We start from the raw sequence: 23,826 nt of genomic DNA, 5'->3' as shown, positions 1-23,826 counted from the left end.
ACAAAACGTCCTCATCTTACAGTCATACCGTGTCATACCGTGTCATACCGGATCATTGTTATGTGATTGATTCAGGTTCAGTCCCAGTTGCAGATGCCTCAAGAGTATAAGTGCGTTGATTAATATTCCATAGAGGCATATCATTTGCCCCAGGTTAACGAGTACGAGAGTGTGTAACCATTGTACCTTGAATTGTCTAGTTTAATGCAGAACCCCTTTGTTCATAACTGAACTAGTTATATCAATAGGGTAATGCAGTTCATGACAATAGTTTAAATACAGCACACCGTGAGATGGCATATTTCTATAACATTCAACTTTTAATAAGATGGCTTGATATAGTACTATTTATGGATAAAGTTACACGCTTTAAATAATTAGTATAAAACTTGGTCTAGTTAAATTTTGTTTGCTGTTCACACTCAGCAATATTCTAGCTATGCAATGGGGTAAATAATATGTTCCCATCAAACGTTGAGTGAGTGAGTATGGTTTTACGACGCTTTTTAGCAATATTCCAGCAATATCACGGCCGGGGACACCAGGAATGGGCTTCACACATTGTACCCATGTGGGGAATCGAACCCGGGTCTTCGGCGTGACGAGCGAACGCTTTAACCACTAGGCTAACCCACCGCCCCTCAAACGTTGAGAATGAACACAGTGTAATAGTATGAGATGCTTAAAGGAACGTCAGTTCTGATGCTAATGTATGATAACAGAAAACAAACATTAAGCCATATTGCTTTACTCTCGCGAATCGAGATTATCAACACCTTATCGTACATATTCGTGTTGCAGTCTCTATGCACGATGATATGGATTGAGTTCCTTTTCTACAGCACACCTGACACAATGATCCATATTGCCACATGACATGACATGAGCATTTAATTACTACCTTCAGATAGATCACACGAAAGGAAAATCAATTATCGTGCATTTTGCTTCGAAAACAAGTGTTTACCTTAAACTGATTAAACACAAATATAGGTACCGTTGTCTTAGGATCTACATACAGTTCTTCGCACCTATTCCACTCAGGTAATATGTCAATAAGATGATCGTTTCATCCCAAATTTACAATATCAAAATATTTTCCAATAACTATGGCAATATCGACAGTTCCACAGGGCCTTTTATCCAACTATCGACTGGATCCTGCCTCCGCCATCACAGGTTTTCATCGAGCTACCGGAATCTGTCAATATGTTTCTATTTTCCACTGTTAGGACGTAAATACAAGATGCAAGGTAGACAAACGTCTCAAACCATTAAGCTTTTCACGTTCAGAAAGAAACTTGCTATTTGCCATTCTACCTTTGTTTGATGTTTTTCCCATGGACAGATGTTATTCTCCATCTTTGTCTCAAAAATAGATTCATGAATACTATAACAAACAATTTCATGAGTGTTTGGACATGCTCTGTCATGTACTCATCCTTTTATTCTTGTGATGGATACTACGATACCTGTCGATATGGTATATGCACTCATTGCATTATAAGGTATAATAACAACATGGAGATAATGTTGAAATTCATTTAACGAGTTCATATAGCTGAGTGAACATGATCTTCAATCTTTTCTTCAGCTTCTCATAAATTCAAGAACATTTCTAATCAATAATTACCCTGTCAGTCATGTCGATCATCAGCTGATACTTTTCAGAATAAATTGTTATACACCAGGGACCTGTTTCACAAAGTCCCCTTAGGTCCATGTCACATCTGAGTTATGATCATCATAGCGCTGGCATCTCATTGACACCCGACCCATTAAGCCACTTCGAGCATACTGGTTGTGCGGGATTAGTTTCAATCCGGAAAAAAGCACTGGCGTATATTACAATAACTTGCATGAGATAAAACAGCTGTGTCATACATTATAAAATGTTATATTTTCTATTTCAGACTCCCGAAACATCTCCTCAGCCATCAGGGGGCGAGGTAATGTATTTCATTCGATATTCCTGCTCTGAAGTCCCAGTGTTTCGCATTCAATCAAACATATTGATCTCGATACATATTGCATTTCTTTTTGATTGGATTTATTGGAACTGTTGTGATCCTCTGTGTATTCATCTTATGAAATGTCTTGGTTATATTTGTTTCATACAAATCGGAAATTTTACCCTCGACTAATATCTAGGTTCTGGGATGAACATTTTTCACAGAAAAAAACCCGGTAATAAATTAAATTCAAAATCAATACAATACAAAGGAGCCTGGACATGACACATATTCTGGATTTGGGTGGACTGTATTGGGTATATTTATAGGTCTGTATGACAGACTAATTGTACCCCCGATTCATCGGTTTCGAGGATGTTCACTTAAAGATACCTATCACCATAACCTTGTTCATAGACCGTATCAAATATACTTATACGACGTTGAACCGAAAACGATTAATAGTACGAGATCGATTATTAAACCCTATATTTAAATTTGTCTGCTCACAAGGGCACAATGTGGTGTGGGGCAGCCCAGTAGTTCGATCTTCACACCTGTTGCTCACTCACTCACTCTTCACATAATTTTAACTGTTTCTGTGGATTAGGAGTAAACTATGTTTATTCTGTATATGTTATTTGAACATGATTAATTATCACCGTAACACTTTAATTGCTTGCATTTGTTGAGTTGTATTATAATACAACTATGTATCATATCAACATGTTACTCGACTATATCTTATGTCAACAAATTTGATATAATACTTGAATTGGAAGAGTTTACATCATCAAGAATCCTTTGTACAATCCTCAGCTAAAGGCTGAACAAAGGCAGATTTAGTACCATAATCATGTCATTAATATTCCTGAAATTAAACACTGAAGGCAATTTACAGGAGTAATGTGTGAACACATGTTGCACCCAAGAACGACAGAAGAGAAAATAGTTCTATAACGTTAACGTGCCTGGACAAAGTTTTGCATGCACTTGAGACTGATTTGCAATATATAGGAATGTAAGTATCACCTTCAGCTGAGAATTGACGAAATGTTCACATGACACCCTACGTAATATACAACAAAAACCATTCCCATTATCATGAGAAACCACTGCTCAATGCATCATGTCGTCATTCCGTTGAATTCCGCCGCCATATGGCTGGAATATTGCTGAGTGCGGCGTAAAACTAAACTCACTCACTCACTCCGTTGGATTCCGACTGGATCATAAGCATGGGTTCATGAATCCGTATCAATTAGCAATGACCCTGGGTGTTCATAATAAGGTTTCGCGTATCATGATGAGCCAGTGTCATCGTCACGTACACATGCAAATAGATATAGAACGTCCACGTGACAGAAACAGTTTCCATTGAGCTTAAAGACAAACCAGTGAAAATTGGATGACTGGAACTATCTGATGACAACAGTTGACTAGAAGGGACGAGGCAAGGGTAGGCAAGGGTAGGCATGTGAAGACAAAACTAGATGACTGGAACTATCTGATGACAACAGTTGACTAGAAGGGACGGGGCAAGGGTAGGAAAGGGTAGGCATGTGAAAACAAAACTAGATGACTGGAACTATCCGATGACAACAGTTGACTAGAAGGGACGAGGCAAGGGTAGGCGTGTGAAAACAAAACTAGATGACTGGAACTATCTGATGACAACAGTTGACTAGAAGGGACGGGGCAAGGGTAGGCAAGGGTAGGCATGTGAAAACAAAACTAGATGACTGGAACTATCTGATGACAACAGTTGACTAGAAGGGACGAGGCAAGGGTAGGAAAGGGTAGGCATGTGAAAACAAAACTAGATGACTGGAACTATCTGATGACAACAGTTGACTAGAAGGGACGGGGCAAGGGTAGGAAAGGGTAGGCATGTGAAAACAAAACTAGATGACTGGAACTATCTGATGACAACAGTTGACTAGAAGGGACGAGGCAAGGGTAGGCAAGGGTAGGCATGTGAAAACAAAACTAGATGACTGGAACCATCTGATGACAACAGTTGACTAGAAGGGACGAGGCAAGGGTAGGCAAGGGTAGGCATGTGAAAACAAAACTAGATGACTGGAACTATCTGATGACAACAGTTGACTAGAAGGGACGAGGCAAGGGTAGGCAAAAGGGTAGGCATGTGAAAACAAAACTAGATGACTGGAACTATCTGATGACAACAGTTGACTAGAAGGGACGGGGCAAGGGTAGGCAAGGGTAGGCATGTGAAAACAAAACTAGATGACTGGAACTATCTGATGACAACAGTTGACTAGAAGGGACGAGGCAAGGGTAGGCAAGGGTAAGCATGTGAAAACAAAACTAGATGACTGGAACCATCTGATGACAACAGTTGACTAGAAGGGACGAGGCAAGGGTAGGCGTGTGAAAACAAAACTAGATGACTGGAACTATCTGATGACAACAGTTGACTAGAAGGGACGAAGCAAGGGTAGGAAAGGGTAGGCATGTCAAAATAAAACTGGATGACTGGAGATATGTGATGACAACAGCTGGAGGCAAGGGTAGGCAAGTGAATACAAAAGTCGAGAAAAAAACATGATGCATGTACAGTAGTTTCATAGAACACAAATTACTGGAAAAAGACATTTTAACTTAATCTCACTATATTAACATCCATTTATTGACCTGCTTGTTCCGTTGACTGAGTGAATGAGTATGGTTTTCGCCGCTTTTAGCAATATTCCAGAAATATCATTCCGATGGTCACCAGAAATGGGCTTCACACATTATACCCATGTGAGGAATCGAACCCGGGTCTTCAGCGGCTTTAACCACTGGGCTACCGCACCACCCCTAGTTACGTTGAGTGAATGAGTTGGATTGATTGCGACTGATATACATTCATGTTTTCATATAGTAAGTGAGTTATGTATGACGCCGATTTGAACAAATCGTCTGCTTGATGTCAGATGTGAGATGTGAGGAAAGACCGAATTGATGAAGGTCTTAGATGTCTGATCTATTATTGAAACCCAGGAATGGTACCGACAGTAACATAAATAAACGGACGAACCGGGATTCGAGCCTACAACCACAGGTTGTTTCTCGTGCTCAAGGGACGCAACTCTTCACATCGAATTGGTCGATTTGGGTTGCGTGCGTCCGAACTGATCTAGTTTAAATGTTCATTTATATCCCTATCAATTCAGTGTTAAAACAATTATGTGAGTATTTGTCAGAAAAAGAACAATTAGTTTCAGTCGATGGCCTTGACAAAGCACAACCCACACCGTCGCCAACCAACAGTTAGAAGAAGTATAGGAGAGTGAGCCATTGTTTTGATTTCAAAGGGGAATCTGAATATTTGATGAAAGAGTATTCCCATGATTAAAATATACCTATTCACTATGAATAACAACACATGCATGATTTGTTTGAAACAACATTTTATAAGCAGGAGGTCACGTAGATGATTTCAGCTTTTCTATAAAAGGTGACAACAGCGTTTTTGTCAGCATACCTTTGCCATCAGTTGGACGTGTCCAGTACAGTACACATTTCCCTAAGGGTACCCTTACTATCGTTATTGGTTTGTAATTGAATTTCAGCTTTACCAAATTTTGACTGAAAATTATTATAGATTATATTACGAATGGATATTTTTATTTATATAGACGCGACAAAGCCCTTTTATCATCCATAAGAAACCTCTGCTTAAAGCAGTGCTGACTATAGCATGCTTGTCTATAGTTTCAGCAGTAGTACAGCTGTACAGTGTGGTTAGTAAACAATTTAGACAATCAAGTGATTGACACCATGCGATAGGATGACAGAGCATGTTTTATGAATCATTATCATATAGTCACCAATTAAAATAATGTTGATAACAACAGTGATAATAAATGAAAATGAATGAATGAATGAATGAATGAATGAATGAATAAAAGAGTGTTAGCACCAATACAGTAACGAGAACAGTAGTCTTTGGTGTGTGCATGCACTGCATTAAACATTGGCCCACATGTCTTAAAAAAGCGACAAAAGAGAATTCCATACTTTTAAGGAAGGCCATATTTGGTGTGCGACTATTTCATGAGCGTGAGTGTATGAGTTGTCAACAAATAGTGATGATGGTTGACCCGAAAAGGTGAGGGTATGTTGCCCACCCGTTGCAGCCATCACAGATTATATATTCCTGTGAAACACATAGGGTATATTTCACATTATTACTCATCCGTTGAAGATATCACTGTTTCATAAATCTACAAATGCGTGCTGCCGGAACTATTTGCACTCGGTCACATGCCAAATTAACGTGATCAAAACAAAGTCGCGATAATCAACTTTTCTTTGCTCGGTTGGGTGTAACAGCGTTTATGTTAAAAAAATAATATGTTGGTTGAAGTCGTTTGGTCCCTTTTTCATACCCTCTTGTTTATTTTTAAAAAAATCAAATTAAATAGACTAATGTTAACAATCATATATGAAATGTATTCATACGCGTGACCCCTGTTATGACGGAGTAATGCACCTGTTCGGTAAGCTGAATTCTGGGATATTATTTTGCTAATGTTGGGTTCGCTCGTTAGATACCAAACCATTCACTCGTTTCATAAATATGGTATCACACGGGACATCGTTTAGTATTTTCTATTTTCAAAATGGGGAATTGTATCGAACATCATTATTGTCACGGATAAATCATTGTGCAAAGTTTCGGAAAAGAAATTTATAATCATTCGTTCAAATCCAACATTCACCGTCAGAATAAGAACTGGTTTCCGAATATTCATCCAAGGTGGGAAATATATCTTTGGGAGTCATAAATCATCAGGCTTACATTCAGTGAGATAAATAGTGTCTAAAGTGGTATAGAACCTTCCTTGATTCCTAAACACAGTCAGTACGTTGGTTTTGAAGGTCGTGCTTATTTCAAAGTGATGATTTTGTTGGTTTGTTTCATTGCAGACACCCCAAAGGTCACAACAGGCCAGAAGGGTATGTATTCCGTTTCGTTTAGTCTAGGGGCTCATGGAATGACCTGTCGCTTAGGTTGTTGGTTGTTGTTTTGCTGTTTAATGCAAATATTCCAGCTATATGGCGACGGTCTGTAAATAATCAAGTCTGGACCAGATAATCCAAAGATCAACAGCATGAGCATCGGTCTATGCAACTGGGATACGATGACATGTGTCAATCAAGTCAACAGCCTGACCACTCGATCCCGTTACAAGCATGGGTTACTGTAGAACATTTCTAACCCGGATCTTCATGGGTCATGTTGTTGAAGAGTTGCGTAACTTTTGATTGCAGGTTCGAACCTCGGTTACACTAATGCTAGGTTTGTTCACAAAAATGGTAAACGTCCAAAATCCGCATCGCTTGGACTATGTATGGCATGCCGCTCTTTATTACCCACGTGGTCAACGTATGGGTAGTTGCATACTAATCTCGTACGTCACACGAGTGTCGTATCGCGTTGACCTGTGTCGTAACGACTAGACCTGAGATTCTAACGATTTGATTGGATAACCGATGACCTCTCAGGTAGGTCACATTCTGACGTAACTATTTTTTCATTCACAACAAAAACGTGAATCCATTCATTCTACAACTTAAATGCATTGTGGGAATGTAAACATTGCGAAAGTTGCCGTGTCGCTGTTTAATTGTGAGCCGAACTGAGACATTATATCCGTCGAAAAACGTAAACGCAATGTTTCCACCAGTGATGTTAGCCGAATGGAGCAACTGCAAACCAAGAAACGGGGTGCTACGGAGTAGTTTACTGTAGGAGGCTGTATGAGGCGATGACAACTGACATGCATCGTGACGTCGGTTACCAAGGCAGTGACGTCATTACAGTGACGTCATGCAAATATTGTACTGCAGTGCAAAACCCTTCCACAACCTCTTCATGAAACCGGTTTCGGTTTGAAACCAAAATATTAACAAAAATACGCTATTTTGTCAATTTAATGCATGTAAGACGTGGAGTAATAAATAAAATACCACGATTATATACTCGGTCTCTATTACATACGAATTATACGAAACTCGTGACCTTCCTATGTTATCTGACCTCGCTTTCGCTCGGTCAGATACCATAGGAAGGACACTCGTTTCGTATAATTCGTATGTAATGAGACCTCGTGTAGTATTCTCTATATATAACTGGAATAGAACGCTCACTCACTCACTCACTCACTCACTCAATCACTCAATCACTCAATCCATCAACACCCACCCACTCACTCAATCAATCCATCAATCAATCACTTCAACACGGACACAGACATCCACGCACTCACACACACAAACAAAAGCAAACATAAACACGCACAGTAGTATAGGCACGTCGCTATAAAAGTCTCATCTCATCTCGCAGTATTCGTCTTGTAAACATATCCTGAATTGGCTCTTGATCGTTGATAACTTGTCACGGATACACGCGGAAGTACATCTGTTGTGCATGTACATGTATACTTCCACAAAGTAAGTTCATACATATGTGTACATATTTCATTACGGTTGCTCTAACAACTGCAAGGTTGCTAGGGACGCTGTAAACACATGTAGTTAATTATTAATGAACATCATGTAAACTAAATATATTTTCAATTACAGCCATCGAATGCCAGGAGGCCGAGCAACTCCAACAATGTAAGTTTTAACGAATTTATACTTTTTTCTTCTTCCAGCCATTGAAATGAATATGTTCATAAAGTGTTAAAATTCAGTGTGATTGGTAGTGTCGTTAAAATGTTAAAATTATATCTGATGCTGATGAATGATTAATCTTCAGCAACCCATACTTGTCGTAAGAGGCTACTAACGGGATCTGGTGGTCAGGCTCGCTGATTTGGTTGACACATGTCACCGTATCCCAGTTGCGTAGATCGATGTTCATACTGTTGATCACTGGATTGTTTGGTCCAGACTTGAATATTTACAGACCGTCGCCATATAATTAATATTGCTGAATACTGCGTTAAACAACAAACCAAAAACAATGCCACAGTTAAACATGGATACCAAATTGAAACTCATTACATATACTGACTTCGAATCAAACAGTCCCGATGTTTTCCCCGCAACACATAACGCATTTAAGGAGAAGGGGTTTTCTAACAGGTGCCTCAGTCATGGTCGAGGGTTCGAACTGTTATGCAACATTTATACTCATGCTGGCCTTAACGTCTCTTTGATATTCCACAATATGTTGACATACTTATGCAAATACATGTAAATGACTTGGATTTTACGTCGGTTTTCAACATGAAGTCAATTAAGGGCCTGGAGGAAAGGACAAGATAAGATAGGACCCCTTAGCCTTTTGTTGAAAGGGAAACATTATGAAACTTAGCCCTGTTCATACAGATATGATGTGAACTTGTTTTACTTAAATTATTGTTTGTTTGGACCCAAACATGTAACGAAATATGATATAATCTGTAAGTCAGCCTCATCCAATTAATTTGTATAACAATGATAAATGCTAGCTCTCACTCATTTCACCTTGCTTGTTCATTTTCATACCGATCACTTCTACTTGACCAAATACAGCCTTTATCCGTCTTGTTCATATCATAATTGTACGGTTACAGTGACATTTGCTTTGTTGCAGACACCAGAACGACGATCTCCACAAGCCAACAAAGTGAGTGGATATTTTCTGGACTTTCAAGAACCAGTCAAATATATTCTTCACTGACATTTCTAAGTAAACGTAACCTATTTATACATGGTATAATTGGTGGGGCAATATATAACAATAAAGAGTTATTGTTCATAGTATTTAACTTTCGATTTGATGGTTGGAAAAGTTAGTTTCTTCATGTTATTCGGGGTGGGATTCACCATAATCCTAACAATTTTGCGTATACTGTTCCTATGTCAGTAGTGGGTCGGGTGCAACGAGAACAGCCTTATAATTTTCATGAACACCTGGTGTCATCAATGATTTGCAGTGACCCATTCATATAACTGTCATTGCTAATTTGCACCCGTGAAGGTCCGGGTTAGAATTTTGATCTTCAGTAACCCATGCTGGTAGTAAGAGGCGACTAACGGGATCGGGTGGTCAAGCTCGCTGACTTGGTTGATACTTGTCATCGTATCCCAATTGCGCAGATCGATGCTCATGCTGTTGATCACTGGATTGTCTGGTCGAGACTCGATTTTTTACAGACAGCCGCCATATAGCTGGAATATTGCTGAGTGCGGCGTAAAAATAAATTCACTCACTCACTCATTACTAATTTGTCTTTTACACCCAATGGAATCTGTTAGATCATCGAGACGGTTATATATATTGACAACTCGGTTGTTATTTCAGACACCACAAAGAACCCCACCTCAATCTAATAGGGTAAGTATGAATGTACCACTTCTCTCCAATGGTTTCTATAAGCATTACAGCACACAGCATATTTCAGTTAACTGTGTTCCGTGGAATGTAGTGTGCACTAGCCAATAAATGTGTATACGCTTGTAAAGGGTGAAGGGCTCGAAAACGTAACTTGTTCATCCCTTAAACCAAACGGATAGGCTTTTTATTCATTTTATCAGAATAAAATCTACTTGAAATCACATTTTACGAAATTAGGACAAATAACATTTCTCAGAAAATGATCCATGTGTATACGTGTAATATCATTTTGATAGAAGACTATTTGTATATTTTTCATATTTCTTTGGTTTTTGTTTTGTTTTTAGTACTTATTTTATTACAGTAGTTTTAACAGCACGATGCGTATCATGGTGTAGTTGATATTAACCAAAATATTTACAAATACATTGTTTGCATGCCGTCTTACCTGCCTATAACGATATATAACATGTGTTGGTAGTTTTATCATCCATGAATATTTATTGTTTCTGTATAATTTTATCATTTATCGATCTGAGTCAAATTAAAATAACCATGGGCATAAAATTGAACCCAATGCAAGCGGACCCTCTTGTATGTGTTCATACATATTTCGTATGCAAGTCACAGTCATATATTTTTCTGGTAATTATAAGTTAGACTCGGAAAACCGTAAAAACATATTGATTTCATTTTAAATACAATTTAAATGTAAATTCGTTTTGACAGATTCTTCTATAAATAGCAAGGGTTTCATAACTTTTTCTTTATAAGTTCATTTTCAAAATGTTTGTCTTCAATCATGTGTATAAGTGATAATGTATGTAACAATTCTTGTTTTGATATTACAGTGTGATACATGCGTGAACGCCCGCGAGAGCATTTATTATCATATGGAATATGCATTCTTGCCATCATATCCACATTTCACTTCATATCATCACATACACCTATGCCAATCAACGGTTTCACTATCATTTACATCAAGTTCATTTTGTAACACTGTCATGCACCATTCATCCACCTCATGCATATGTCACTATTAAGGACACTATTTACCATATATACATACGTCAGATTCTCATGTCGTCAGAGAGACTGCAAACATACATTTCCCCATGTCTTTGCAAATTTGTATTATGCTTATATGTTTGTTAATGGACCCTTTAAAAAATTATTAATTAAATGATCATACCATTTGAAATATGTCAGTTGTTTATAATCACCTGAATACGACTGTATTTCAAATTCATTTTGGATTGCTGATTAGCCCAGTAGGTAAAGTGTTTGCTCATGTTCGTTATATTCATTGTGTTTGGCTAAGTGATATTGCTGGAATAGTGTTCAATTCCTCAAATTATGTACTGAATACTTGTTGTTCCAGCCTCGTCCTCAATCTAGAAAGGCTAAAAAATACCAGGTATGACATGCAATTTGCTATGGCACCAAGACCTCTGGTACAAAATGTGACTCTCTAATCCTTAAATCCTCTTTAATCATCACTCACAAACGCATATCTGTTCGAGTTTTAACATACTATTTTGAATGCAAAGTGCTGTAAATATGTATATTCTCCTTGTCGACCACCAATGAACTAAATAGTTTACATCTTTTCATCTTATTGCAAGTTAATGAAGTGTACATATTATACAGTTCAATGTAATATTATGGTTACGATTCAGTTGATGTGTTTATGTTCTTCTGGGGACAACGTATTGATTTCTATTGTATATTGAATTACAGCCAAGCAGTGAACCACCTGCTTCTCGTTATAATGATAAGGTATGACATATACCACATACCTATGCATACCTCTCTGTATGCTATAGCACCCTGTGTACAGCTCTATCTCACTGGTATACTGGGCTCCTGTGCTATATCTTCCTCTGATTATGCAAAATGGTAAAAGTTGTTATCGTAAAATTTACGTGAATAATATTAAATAAATTAAAAGCATGTTAATCTTATGTCTTTTACTGAATGAAAATTAATTATTATGAAGAAACGTTTTCGGTCAATTTTTCAGTATTTGATTCTTCTTCAATTTAATAAAATATCTATGTGGACATCCAACCTTTCTAAAGTCAATTTTGGGCAAATACATGTTTGAGTCTTTATCAATATCTGCAAAGCTTTACAGTTACTCTTTTTATCTGCAGAGTTTAATTGATTAAATTGAACGTTTTGTTCTGACTGCACACTTATCTCCCTTTGGCTTTTAAGTGTCAGTATTATGTTGTGTCTTTGATCGTCAACATGCAACCCAGAGTTGAACATGATGTAATCATCAATGATATAGATTGCAAATGTATCTGTTTATTGCTTTCTGTGGATTGCTATACACACTGGTGCTGGGTGATAGTAACAAATACACAGATACTTCAGATCCCTTTTACTGCCATGACAGTATATAGCGTATTTCCCATGGGGATACGACAACAAAATATGATTACAACTCGTTATCAGAGCAAAAGAAGCAGTTCATGCGTAAACATTAGAAACAATGGCGCCAGGTTAACAAGTGTGTTCCGGTCCCTGAGTCCTTCTCCAAAACATATTCCCATGGGAAAACGAAACTGTAATTAACTGTCAGTGTAACTAGAGTCGTTAGGATAGGTTAACCATACCACAGTTGTTTGCGTTTCCACGGTGAAAGTTACAAACGTGAGGACGACTTTATACACGTTGCCGTCATCTATTTGCTCGTCAGTATAATATCATAGTGACATCTTTGAAGTGTTGAGAGGTGTAAGTTACGTTACAGTCAGCATTCTTTCTCCAATCAGACACACACACACACAGAGGGAGAGAGAAAACACACAACAAACACACACACAACAAACATACAAAACACGTACGTGCGCAATAAGTAATATATATTCGATGGAAATAGAATTAAATGTGTGTGTGCATATATATCGACGATATGTGTGTATGTATGTATATATGTGTATATATACACATACATACATACACATACATGCATACATATACATACATACATACATACACATACACATACACACACACATACATACATACATACATACATACACACATACACACACATACATACATACATCATACATACATACATACATACATACATACATACATACATACATACATACATACATACATACATACATACATACATACATACATACATACATACATACATACATACATACATACATACATACATACATACAAAAACGGTACAGAAGTATCCTCAGTTGTTCTTTCGTATGGCGTAATGGTATGTCCCAAAACCGTCCACAGTCATGAAATATGATGTCAAACACACAGAACGAAATTCCACCGAGTGTTTATTTCAAGGCATTCATTATAAACTCAAAAAACACTAATCAGAATTGCAAAAATGCATAATCTACCGTGCGATATTTTGCTCTCGCGGGCGGCTGAACAGGAGTTATCTTCTCTTGTTTGGAACTATCTGGTATCGGGTAGATTGCATATTGTTCACAGAACAAAACCCCGTACGATCGTGGCGGGAGCAAGTCGTCCTTTGAAAGCGTTGACCTGCCGCCATTCGAGGACGATGACGAGGAGACTAAGAACCCAACTCCTAAGCCGACTAAGACTGAACACGCTTACGTTTCAAGACCAGGAAGTTCCCAGAACAGAAATTATCGCAAAAGAGCAGAGCCAGCCAAGGTACGCCAGCGGTCGCAGAGCGTATCATCAATTAGTGGCCAAAAGCATGAATTTACAGGATCATATGTATCTAAACTTGAACCTGGCTATACTAACATCCCTGAAATTGTGTCCACAAACTCACAGCATGGGAATTACGTCTACCTCAGTAGGTCTAAGTCTGACCCTGACCTTTGGCTCAATAAGTCTGACACGGAGTCCGAGGAGTCACGGGGTCACATGGACAAATCCGGTGACCTCCGGAAACGAATAAGGAAGAAACGAAATCGGAGGTCAGCAAACGACCTTGACCTAGCTCAGAAGGTGTTCCTGAGGCGTCGCGTGATGGCATTTGTCGATAAGGTGACTAAAAGATGGCGTCATTGGCGCGTGACAGACGTAGGAAAGCGTTCAGACATCCGTTTGAGATCCTTCTCATTCTCATTTACGTTTTTCAAACCATTTTCTTCTTCAGCTATAAACACTGAAGCGTCGTGTACTTTCCCCTCGGGACAATGAACAATTTGAGCATTCATTTAACTAATTAAGTATGCATCATATATTTTAAACCCACAATTGGTTTTTTGTAGTTCCGTGTCACTGCCCCATGTTAATGCAGACAGCTTGGCAAGGACTGTTGAACGCAAGCAGCACAACAAGTATATCGATTATCCTCACAGCATTTGTCGAGTTCTAATTCAGCGTATCATGACAATTTGCTGTATCTAATCCATCAGCTATACATCTCCGAGTGATCACGTGTCAGACTTGTTGCCATAGAAACATGACATCATCTGCTGTGTGTCTTTCCTGCGTCTGTTTGTGCCGTCAATATCATGGAGGTCTGTTGCTTGGTTTGATGACTAAATTCTTCTTCTCTATACACATTGCTTGATTAATTTACTTCGCACAGATATTTAAGAACAGGTCTTAGACTGCAGATAGGTGTATAGCTATCTCCATTACATGACAATACTTATTTATAATTAGTCAAGGTGTGGCTGTCCATAAATTGTGTTTGTCAGAGCAAATAGGCATTACGAGCAATGGCAGTGTAGATTTTGATCCTACGAATTAGGCCTGTACCATCTGAGTTGTTATGTTGCCCCCAAGGGCTAAGCCGACATGAAGATCAATAAATCTATAAAGTTGTCCTCTTTGTCACCTGAGATTGCAAACACATCAACAATCACATGGGATTGCTCTGTTGCTTTGGTGACCGACAATGGAAGTCTATTGGAATGGTGAATTGGCAAATTGTCATTGACCAACGACATGTGCAGATGATTCCTGTTTCAGTTAATCCCTTTAGTGAAATATCAATAGCATGATGTACATACTTTTCGTTCGTTAATATTAACTACTAATCTACATATCCATATAACCTAAAGTGGGTCCTTATTAGCATGTACATTGTACGATTATACTCACAGTGTATATCTCCGTGTGTCCTGTGTACGTATTCTCCACAGAACCATAATTCTGTGTATAATCACACACTAATAACATCTTTCATCAGCACTTTCAAGGCATTTCCTATTGTTATTGTGGGTTTTTTAAATTTTGAAACGAGTTTCTGAAAATGTTTATAATACCTATATAAGTACGTTTGATAAGACTAATATAACATGTCTTATATGTTTATACTATTTGCGCTTGGTAGACCCACACATATGTTAATGTAACAAATACTAAGTTCTGACTTTGTTTGTCATCCATGAAGAAGATTTATCATGTCTTGAATCGAATAACAGATTCTCTTGGTTTCAGTCTGAGGAACCCACAACAGCTCGAGATGTGTATGTAGAGATGGGAGATGAAGGGCAGGACAGTGTAAGTTACATCACAAACTGGTATAATCGTTTTGTCTGTTCATTTTGTTTGTTGTTATTGTTTGTTTTAAATTGTTTTGATTGTTAGTATTGTTTGTATTTTGGGGTCAATATTTATAATTTATGTCTGCATTCATCCATACATCGATCCGTCCATGCCATACATTCATTCATTAATCATTTATTTTTTTTTATTCTCTTTTTTTTTATGGAGGGCGAGGGGCAAACGCATCATATATTTTTTCGGTTGTACCTCAAACATACCCTGACAACAACAGCCCCAATGGTAATGTTTCTACAGTACGGCATTTCGATACCCTTTAAGTGTTATATCAAAAGAAGGCTCTTGTTCTTATTCTACCTGGTGCCATGGAGAAACAAACAGTAACTCCTGTCAGTATGCCGTGTCTGAATGGCTTATTCATGTTAAATTCCGGCATAGTACCAAGTACCCAGACTACTGTGTACAAGCAGCGACACAAATGCCTGCCATTGGCTAATACGTTCGTAATCTTGAACGTGATTGTACTTTATTTCACATCACTTGGTATTTCTTTACATCCCTATTTCATTAGTATAGTATGGAGGCGGTGGGGTAGCCGCATGGTTAAAACGTCCGCTCGTCACGCTGAAGAACCCGCACATGGGTACAATGTGTGAAGCCCGTTTCTGGCGTCCGCCGCCGTGATATTGCTGGAATAATGCTAAAAGCGGCGTAAAACCATACTCACTCATTCACTCACTCACTTCATCAGTATGCGTTACACGATTTCACTGTATGTGTTAACAGCCGAAGTGGGTGTCTAGGAATCTGCACCCTGTAGTAAATAGTTATTTAACACCATGTTGCAAACATGTGCAACTATAAACTCATAGGTATCAGATAGGGGATTGTGTTAGCAAATATCATAGGAAATATAACCAACTACCCACTATGGAGAGCTTTGTCATTATCATTTTGTAAAATGAAATATAACCTTCGTCGTCGATGTCATGATAACCGTCTCAGCTTGATATGTGGTTAAAGCGTTCACTAGTCATGATCAGGCCGAAGACATGGGTTCGATTCCCCACAATCATGGGTACACTGTGTAAAGCCCATTTCTGGTGTCCGCCGCCGTGATATTGCTGGAATAATGCTAAAAACGGCGTTAAATCATTCCCACTCACTCACTTCATCAGTTTGCTTTACGCGATTTCTCTGTATATATGTTTACAGCCGAAGAGGATGTCTAGGAATCAGTCACGGCAGGATGACCTGCCTCCTGTAAGGGAGGCAACTCCACGCAGAGGAGATCGACCCTTGTCACGTGCAGCCTCAGATCTCAACAAACATACAGTTGTACCCCCCATCACCAAAGAGGATGGCAGCAAAAACAGCAGAAATAACACCCCAGACCAGAGACAGTCTAGTAGACCCCCGAGTAATCAAAACAGGACACCTAGTCGAAATAATACACCTTCATCTGATGATGCTCGAGCAACGATTGTTTCTCCAAGAAATCCGCCCGAACCAAATACACCTTCCAGCAAGGCTGATGACCAACCCATTGAGCGGGCTGGCCCAAGCAATGCACATTCTTCAAGACCAGATCCGAATCAAGATGATAATCCAGTGGACGATCAGGACGATGATGAAGACTCTCCTGTGCCAGTCATTCCTGTGCCTGACATTCCTGCGAGAACACCAAAGGTTAGGAAAGAAGATGGACGTATAGCTGCTTTGGAAAAACTTGCGGACTATAACTTGAAGACTTTAGCTGGGCAGGATGCGGGTGAGGCACCTGAGATTGACGATAAGATCATGAATGAAGTGTTTAGTCCAGAGTTCCAAAAGGATCTTGATAACTTCTTGAAGTCATGATCTTGATACTGATTTTGATGACCAAGGGTTCTTGTTGTGAAAGGTTTCAGAAGGAGCGTCGTCACTTCTTTAGGTCAGGATCATGGTTTGATATCTGGATGCCCAGCACATGGGGCACATGTGGCGCAAATCTGCTTGAACATATTTGGAAGTTTCACTTTGTTGCACACGATATGTCCTCTGTGCCACAACAACATTTACATCGTAGAACGTGTATCAGCGTGTACGTTTTTGAAGCAAGCGTTCCTAAAGCTTACCCTAAGAGCTAGATCATCAACATCTTAATCAACATGGTTTTGTCTAACCCCTCTAGTGATCACTGACGATTTGTACCATCCGGAACAGATACAATATTTAAAATGTATTCCAAAGGTCACCTGTATTTTTATAAAACGAAATGCTTAAGTACATGTTTGTACGTAGTATTGTTTACACGTCGTTTTCAAAAGTATGCACCCTCTACAGATCATTTATAATTGTTGTTTATCAGATATATTGCTGATATACTATATCTACTAACCTATAAGTGTACAATCACAACCTGCATAAAGATGAGCAGCTTGGTTCTTAACAGACAATGTCCATGGTTACGTATTTAACAACATATGATAGCAATATGCCTTAGCCTTACGGGAAAGGACTTCATGACAAGCTTCTCGGAAACTTATTTTCTCAAAAGTGATGAGGACAGTAGGCCTTTTTCAGGTTTGTACTAAAAACAGGAGTGATATGCAACATTGATATATTTGTGATTACACTTTCTCAGTAAAGTACACATTCTAGGATTTTTTAGTGTTGAGTCCCGCAAAGTACTTGAATCTGAAGTTTACTGAGAGCATATATAATACACATACATTTCATTTGAAAACTTGGCACTTGGCATTGTGTATTCAAAGAGTGATGTGATAGGAACACCTTCTAGTTTTTCCCACCAAGAACACCATCACACACAAGTGGATAGCCATTAAACTCGGACCTGTGACACAATGTCAGATTCAAGCATCTTGTTATGGATACCTGAGAAAACTTCATGTGAAATTTGATTTTGGGGGGATGTATGGAGTGATACTTGAAACATATTTCTGTTAATGACATTATCTGCCTCACAATATACTTTATTGCAGAGGAATATTCTTTATAGAACAATATTTAGGTTCGTCATTTTAATTAACGCAAATTTCTGGAGTGTTTTCAGCTGCGAAAATATCTAGTCTCCGTCCGTACACCGTCGACGCACATACCCAAACCACCCCACTCTAGCAAGTGTCGCTATCCATACAAAAGCATGTTTTTTTATCAAGACTAAACTTTATACATAGAGCATTTTGGTTTTGGCGTGACTCTGTTAATATTTTTGTAGTGTTCAATAATTGACTAAAGTCACATTTAGGCACAATAATATGTATGAGAAATATTTCTCAGAATGTATTTTTGCAGTAAGCTCACTTTCACTTAACATTTAGATCACTCCTCCACATCCCCATAATTCGCAAATTGTAAATTTGAAGGATTTTTAAAAATAACTTTTACTAGTGTTTTCTTAGTGTTTAGACTTATTGGCAACAACTTTCCCTTCAAACATGTACCGAGTACCACATGTAACCCTTCCAATGCATTATATATTGCCTCGTTCCTTGTCCCTGACTACGTAAACACTCCGTGTGTGTTCTTTAGACACTGACCTATCCAACACCGTTTGTCCGTGTGTTTACAAGTACACAAAACGTGATCCCATTGTCTGTGATATTGAAATTTATGTATGCATATTTTTGGAAAATAAATTTCAAAAAATATTTTGTTCGCATTTGTCTTGATAAAAGGTTTTAATACGATGGAACTGAAGGGTCTTAAAACAGATCCTTGCCTTCCCACATCTGTCAGACACGTGAGGATCCGGGTTAGAATTGGTCTTAAGTAACCCATGCTTGTCGTAAAAGGCGACTAGCGGGATCGGGTGATCAGGCTCTCTGACTTGGTTGACGCATGTCATCGTATCCCAGTTGCATAGATCGATGCTCATGCTGTTGATCACTGTATTGTCTGGTCCAGGCTCGATTATTTACAGCCGTCAAATAGCTGGAATATTGCAGCATTAAAAAACAAACAAACAACCCACAGTTGTCCCTGAATACTACCAACTGTATTCCTCCGATATAGTCACCGTGAACATCAGGTCAGGTAGTTGCTAATTGGTTGTCATCACCTATAACTTTACTTGCAAGTGAATCCGATCACATGTCGGTGATTATTGAATGGGCGGTGTTTGTGCTGCAATATTCCAGTTCAGTTTTAATGTGTTAATTATATTATTAAGTTGAGAAGTTTATTACAGACGTATGCATATAAGACATTATCGAAGTATGAGAAAGAGAGAGACAGAGGGAGGGAAGGGGGGAGGTTGTACATCTGCAGTTCAGTTTGGAAGACGCTATATTAAAATATTTCAGTTTATTTCCAGTTCAATGGGAGGTAGGTTAGGCCGGCGAATAAAGATTAAGCTCATCACCCCGAAGACCCGGGTTCGATTTCCCACATAGGTACAATGTGTGAAGCCCATTTTCTGGTGTTCTCCCGTCGTGATATTGCTGGAATATTGCTTAAGTGGCGTAAAACCCAACTCACTCACTCACTTCTGATTCAAAACCTTTCAATCAATTAATTCTTCATCTACTGAATATAAACTGAATATATACTGAATATCATGAATTTAAGTACAAGGAAATAACAATATTGGCAAAAAACACGTCCCGGTATATTCCAATATCAACTATTCACATCCAAATGACCACTACACATGGCTGACAATGGAGAAGAATGGTTGTTTTGAATTTAAGTAGTTCGTTTAACTGGCCAAGACATTTAACTTATGTCCAACTCATTTATCTCTAGGGGCGGTGGGGTAGCCAAGTGGCTAAAGCGGTCGCTCGTCACCGAAGACCCGTGTTCGATTCCCCACATGGATACAATGTGTGAAGCCCATTTCTTGGGTCCCTCGCCGTGATATTGCTGGAATATTGCTAAAGGTGGCATAAAACTAAACTCACTCACTCATGTATCTTTAAAAATTAGGTGGTTGTTGTTGTTGTTGTTGTCCCCGTGATCCGCATTACTTCAGTTATATCACGATAGTCTGTACGTAATTGCGTCTAGACACGAGTCTATACTGCAGACAGTGACACACAATCAACCGGAGGCATTCAGAGGTAGGAATAACATAGTTACATTGACACTTGTATAGATAACAACCTTTTTTAACGAGGTTAACGAGGCTACTTCTTGCCCTACCATCAGGTGCATCATGTACCTGATAAACCTTTTTATCCGATGAAGGGCCACTAAGTACCCCTGAAACCTCGTTAAAAGAATAAAAGAAGTTGTTATCCATAAAAGTATCAAGTACTCATGGTCGATATTACATAGTAACAGATTCTTTTATCTGAATCCTGAAAGATTTTGTAATCGATTTGGTTTGTGCAAGCTATTTATGTATTTCCCGACCTAAAGTTGTCTGAACTTTAGTATACAAATGTATTAGATTCACCTTACACGTGACCGATTGCAGACTAGGACTGAATGTATTACAAACTCTTTTAAAATGCTCAAATTATCCTTTACGCTTCTATAATAATATTTGCTGATTGCGCTATGACTTTTAGCTATGTCAACATATACTGCTGCAACCGGTCAAATATATTTCTGACAAGTATATTTTGTATCCGGATTATCTCAAAATTATCCGAAGCAACTGAATTTTAAACTCTTGTTTAAATTAATTGTTTGGTTACTATGATAACCAGTAACCTATATTCCTGACCGTGTACGCTTTGCATCTGGATTATCTCAAAATTATCCGAACAAACTAAATTTTAAACTCTTGACTTGCAGCAATGTCAACATATTTTAATTGTTTTGTTACTATGGTAACCAGTAACATTTATTAATGACGTGTAAGCTTTGTAGCCGGATTATCTCAAAATTATCCGAACAGACAGAATTGTTAACTTGTGACTTGTAGCTATATCAACATAATTATATTAATTGTTTGTTTACTATGGTAACCAGTCATACATATTCCTTACCTGGTTTGTATCTGTATTATCTTAAATTTTTCACGACATTTTTCACGAATTTTTGAACAAATTGTGTTTCCATATGTCTCAAATGTTATTACATGAACAATAGCAAACATTTATCTCAAACGGGCGATTCAGACACTATTCACCCACTTGTCACGTATCGACCATCATCACTTCATTGTCAGGATCCTGATCGGCGACTCAAGACCAGCAGTGGACAGACACAGACAGCGGTGTTTATCTTGGACATGAATGTCACACATTTGTTTAGTCCGATACAAACATGTCTTGGCTGACTTGTTTGAGCAACAATCGATCATTTACCTTGGTAAATTTATTGTGGGATCTTTGAGAAATTTTCCGTGTTCAATCATATAGGGTTTATCATTTTGTTGCTTCATCGCCCAATGAAATATTTCTCGGGTCACATTTGAGTCTGACCGTTCTGTAACAAGTAATGTTTTGCAACGGTCCAATTATGTTGCTTAATACGACCAATGAAATATTTCTCGTCCCACATTTGAGTCTGACCGCTCTTTGACAAATAATGTTTTGCAACGGTTCCATTATGTTGCTTCATACGCCCAAATGACCGTTCTCTGGCAGTGACGTTTTATTTGTAACAAAAGTGTTTGGAAGTAATGTTTTTCCAACGATACAAACACATTGCAACATGTAGGTCTATAGTGACTACGGATCAACATTATCAGTGCCTCCTTCAGACATTCCGTGTTAATAAAAGCGATTTTTGAACATTTCCATAAATTAATCAAAAGACACCTCGGCTAAAGTAGAATTCATAGTGCGCCTCTGACCACGTCAAACCTGTGAGACTTGGAAATGCCCGCTGCGTGTCCACTACAAAACGTTCTGTGAGCGTTGTTTGGGCCCTTCAGTATTGCAATCTTGATGAGAAAATAACTTTTGAGGAAATTTCGCTTGAGACACTTTGTAACCCTCGTTGAAAGAACCTCAATAGTTGTACGATTTAGACACCAAAAGCTGGAGCAGCTGGAATGTTGGTCGACATTATGTCTATTGGAATATCATCTTGTTCCTTTGTCATACAACCTTACGCACACTTAAACGTATCTAAATAGGAAAGTAATATGGGAATTTCACAGAGCTGAACTCATTCTAGATAGTGAGTGAATTTAGTTTTACGCCGCATTCAGCAATATTCCAGCTATATAGCGGCGGTTTGTAAATAATCGAGACTGGACCAGACAATCCAGTGATCAACAACATGAGCATCGATCTACGTAACTGAGATACGATGACATGTATCAACCACGTCAGCGAGTCTGACCCCTCGATCCCGTTAGTCGCCTCTTCTGACAAGCATGGGTTACTGAAGAATCAATTCTAACCCTGATCTTCACGGATCTGTTCTTTCTAGGTTTAGAGATAAATCGGTGGAAAATTGTAACCTATTTAAATTTTGTTGAATGATATCAGATCATCGATATACCCGTATCGTGGATTGTATGTCAATGTTCCCACATGATCTCCCTTGTCCAGACTTGATCTGATACGAGATGGAGCTGGAATATTCCTAATTGCGTACATTCACAAAACAACGAATCATATTAATAATTGTCATTATTTTAAGCATTTTAAAAATGACCACAAAGTAAACAGACAGGAGAAATCCTGTTCAAGATAACGAACATTGATCCTGTTGCATGAAGCCTTTAACTTTTAACAGAAAATCAACAGAATAAAGGTACAACAACAGAATATATCTCTCTCGCTCTCTTTCGCTGGGCAAACAGACAGACAGACAAGCAAATCAGTAAGCAAAACAGAGATTTATAGATATACAAACACATATGCACATCAAGCATATTCAGCTTACTGTAATCTTAAAGTGCTGTTCAGGACAATTGGGATAAGTTCAGATTGTTAGGTTATATCGCAGCCAAAGTTGATGACCCACGTTCCAAAGTAAACAAACACCAACAATAATCTGAGATCTCTAGAGGCAAAATCATCAGTTGTTGTCTGTTAACCACAGACACAATATTGTGGCGCTTACGACATCTAATTAAGCCTGTATTCAATTACATGTTACATAGTAGAATCAGTCCCCTCTATTCGA

At 38.4% G+C, this 23,826-nt stretch overlaps 1 protein-coding gene across 1 annotated transcript in view; it reads left to right on the top strand.

Annotated features, from left to right (window-relative positions):
- The window catches only part of LOC124291690 (sporozoite surface protein 2-like), a 36,919-nt gene extending 17,940 nt beyond the window's left edge, over positions 1-18,979 (top strand). Inside the window, exons 3-11 of the mRNA XM_046728745.1 lie at positions 1,914-1,949; positions 6,894-6,923; positions 8,553-8,588; positions 9,553-9,585; positions 10,264-10,296; positions 11,681-11,716; positions 12,040-12,078; positions 15,724-15,786; positions 17,005-18,979. Coding sequence (XP_046584701.1) covers positions 1,914-1,949; positions 6,894-6,923; positions 8,553-8,588; positions 9,553-9,585; positions 10,264-10,296; positions 11,681-11,716; positions 12,040-12,078; positions 15,724-15,786; positions 17,005-17,649 — 951 coding nt within the window. The 3' untranslated portion in view covers positions 17,650-18,979. The remainder of the gene's footprint in view (positions 1-1,913; positions 1,950-6,893; positions 6,924-8,552; positions 8,589-9,552; positions 9,586-10,263; positions 10,297-11,680; positions 11,717-12,039; positions 12,079-15,723; positions 15,787-17,004) is intronic.
- The last annotated feature ends 4,847 nt before the right edge of the window (positions 18,980-23,826 follow it).

The sequence above is a fragment of the Haliotis rubra genome, unplaced genomic scaffold, assembly GCF_003918875.1.
Source record: "Haliotis rubra isolate DU_JTF1 unplaced genomic scaffold, ASM391887v1 Scf113, whole genome shotgun sequence".
NCBI lineage: Eukaryota > Metazoa > Mollusca > Gastropoda > Lepetellida > Haliotidae > Haliotis > Haliotis rubra.
The sequence above is the reverse complement of the archived record's forward strand: the minus strand, read 5'-3'. Positions and strand labels throughout refer to the sequence as shown.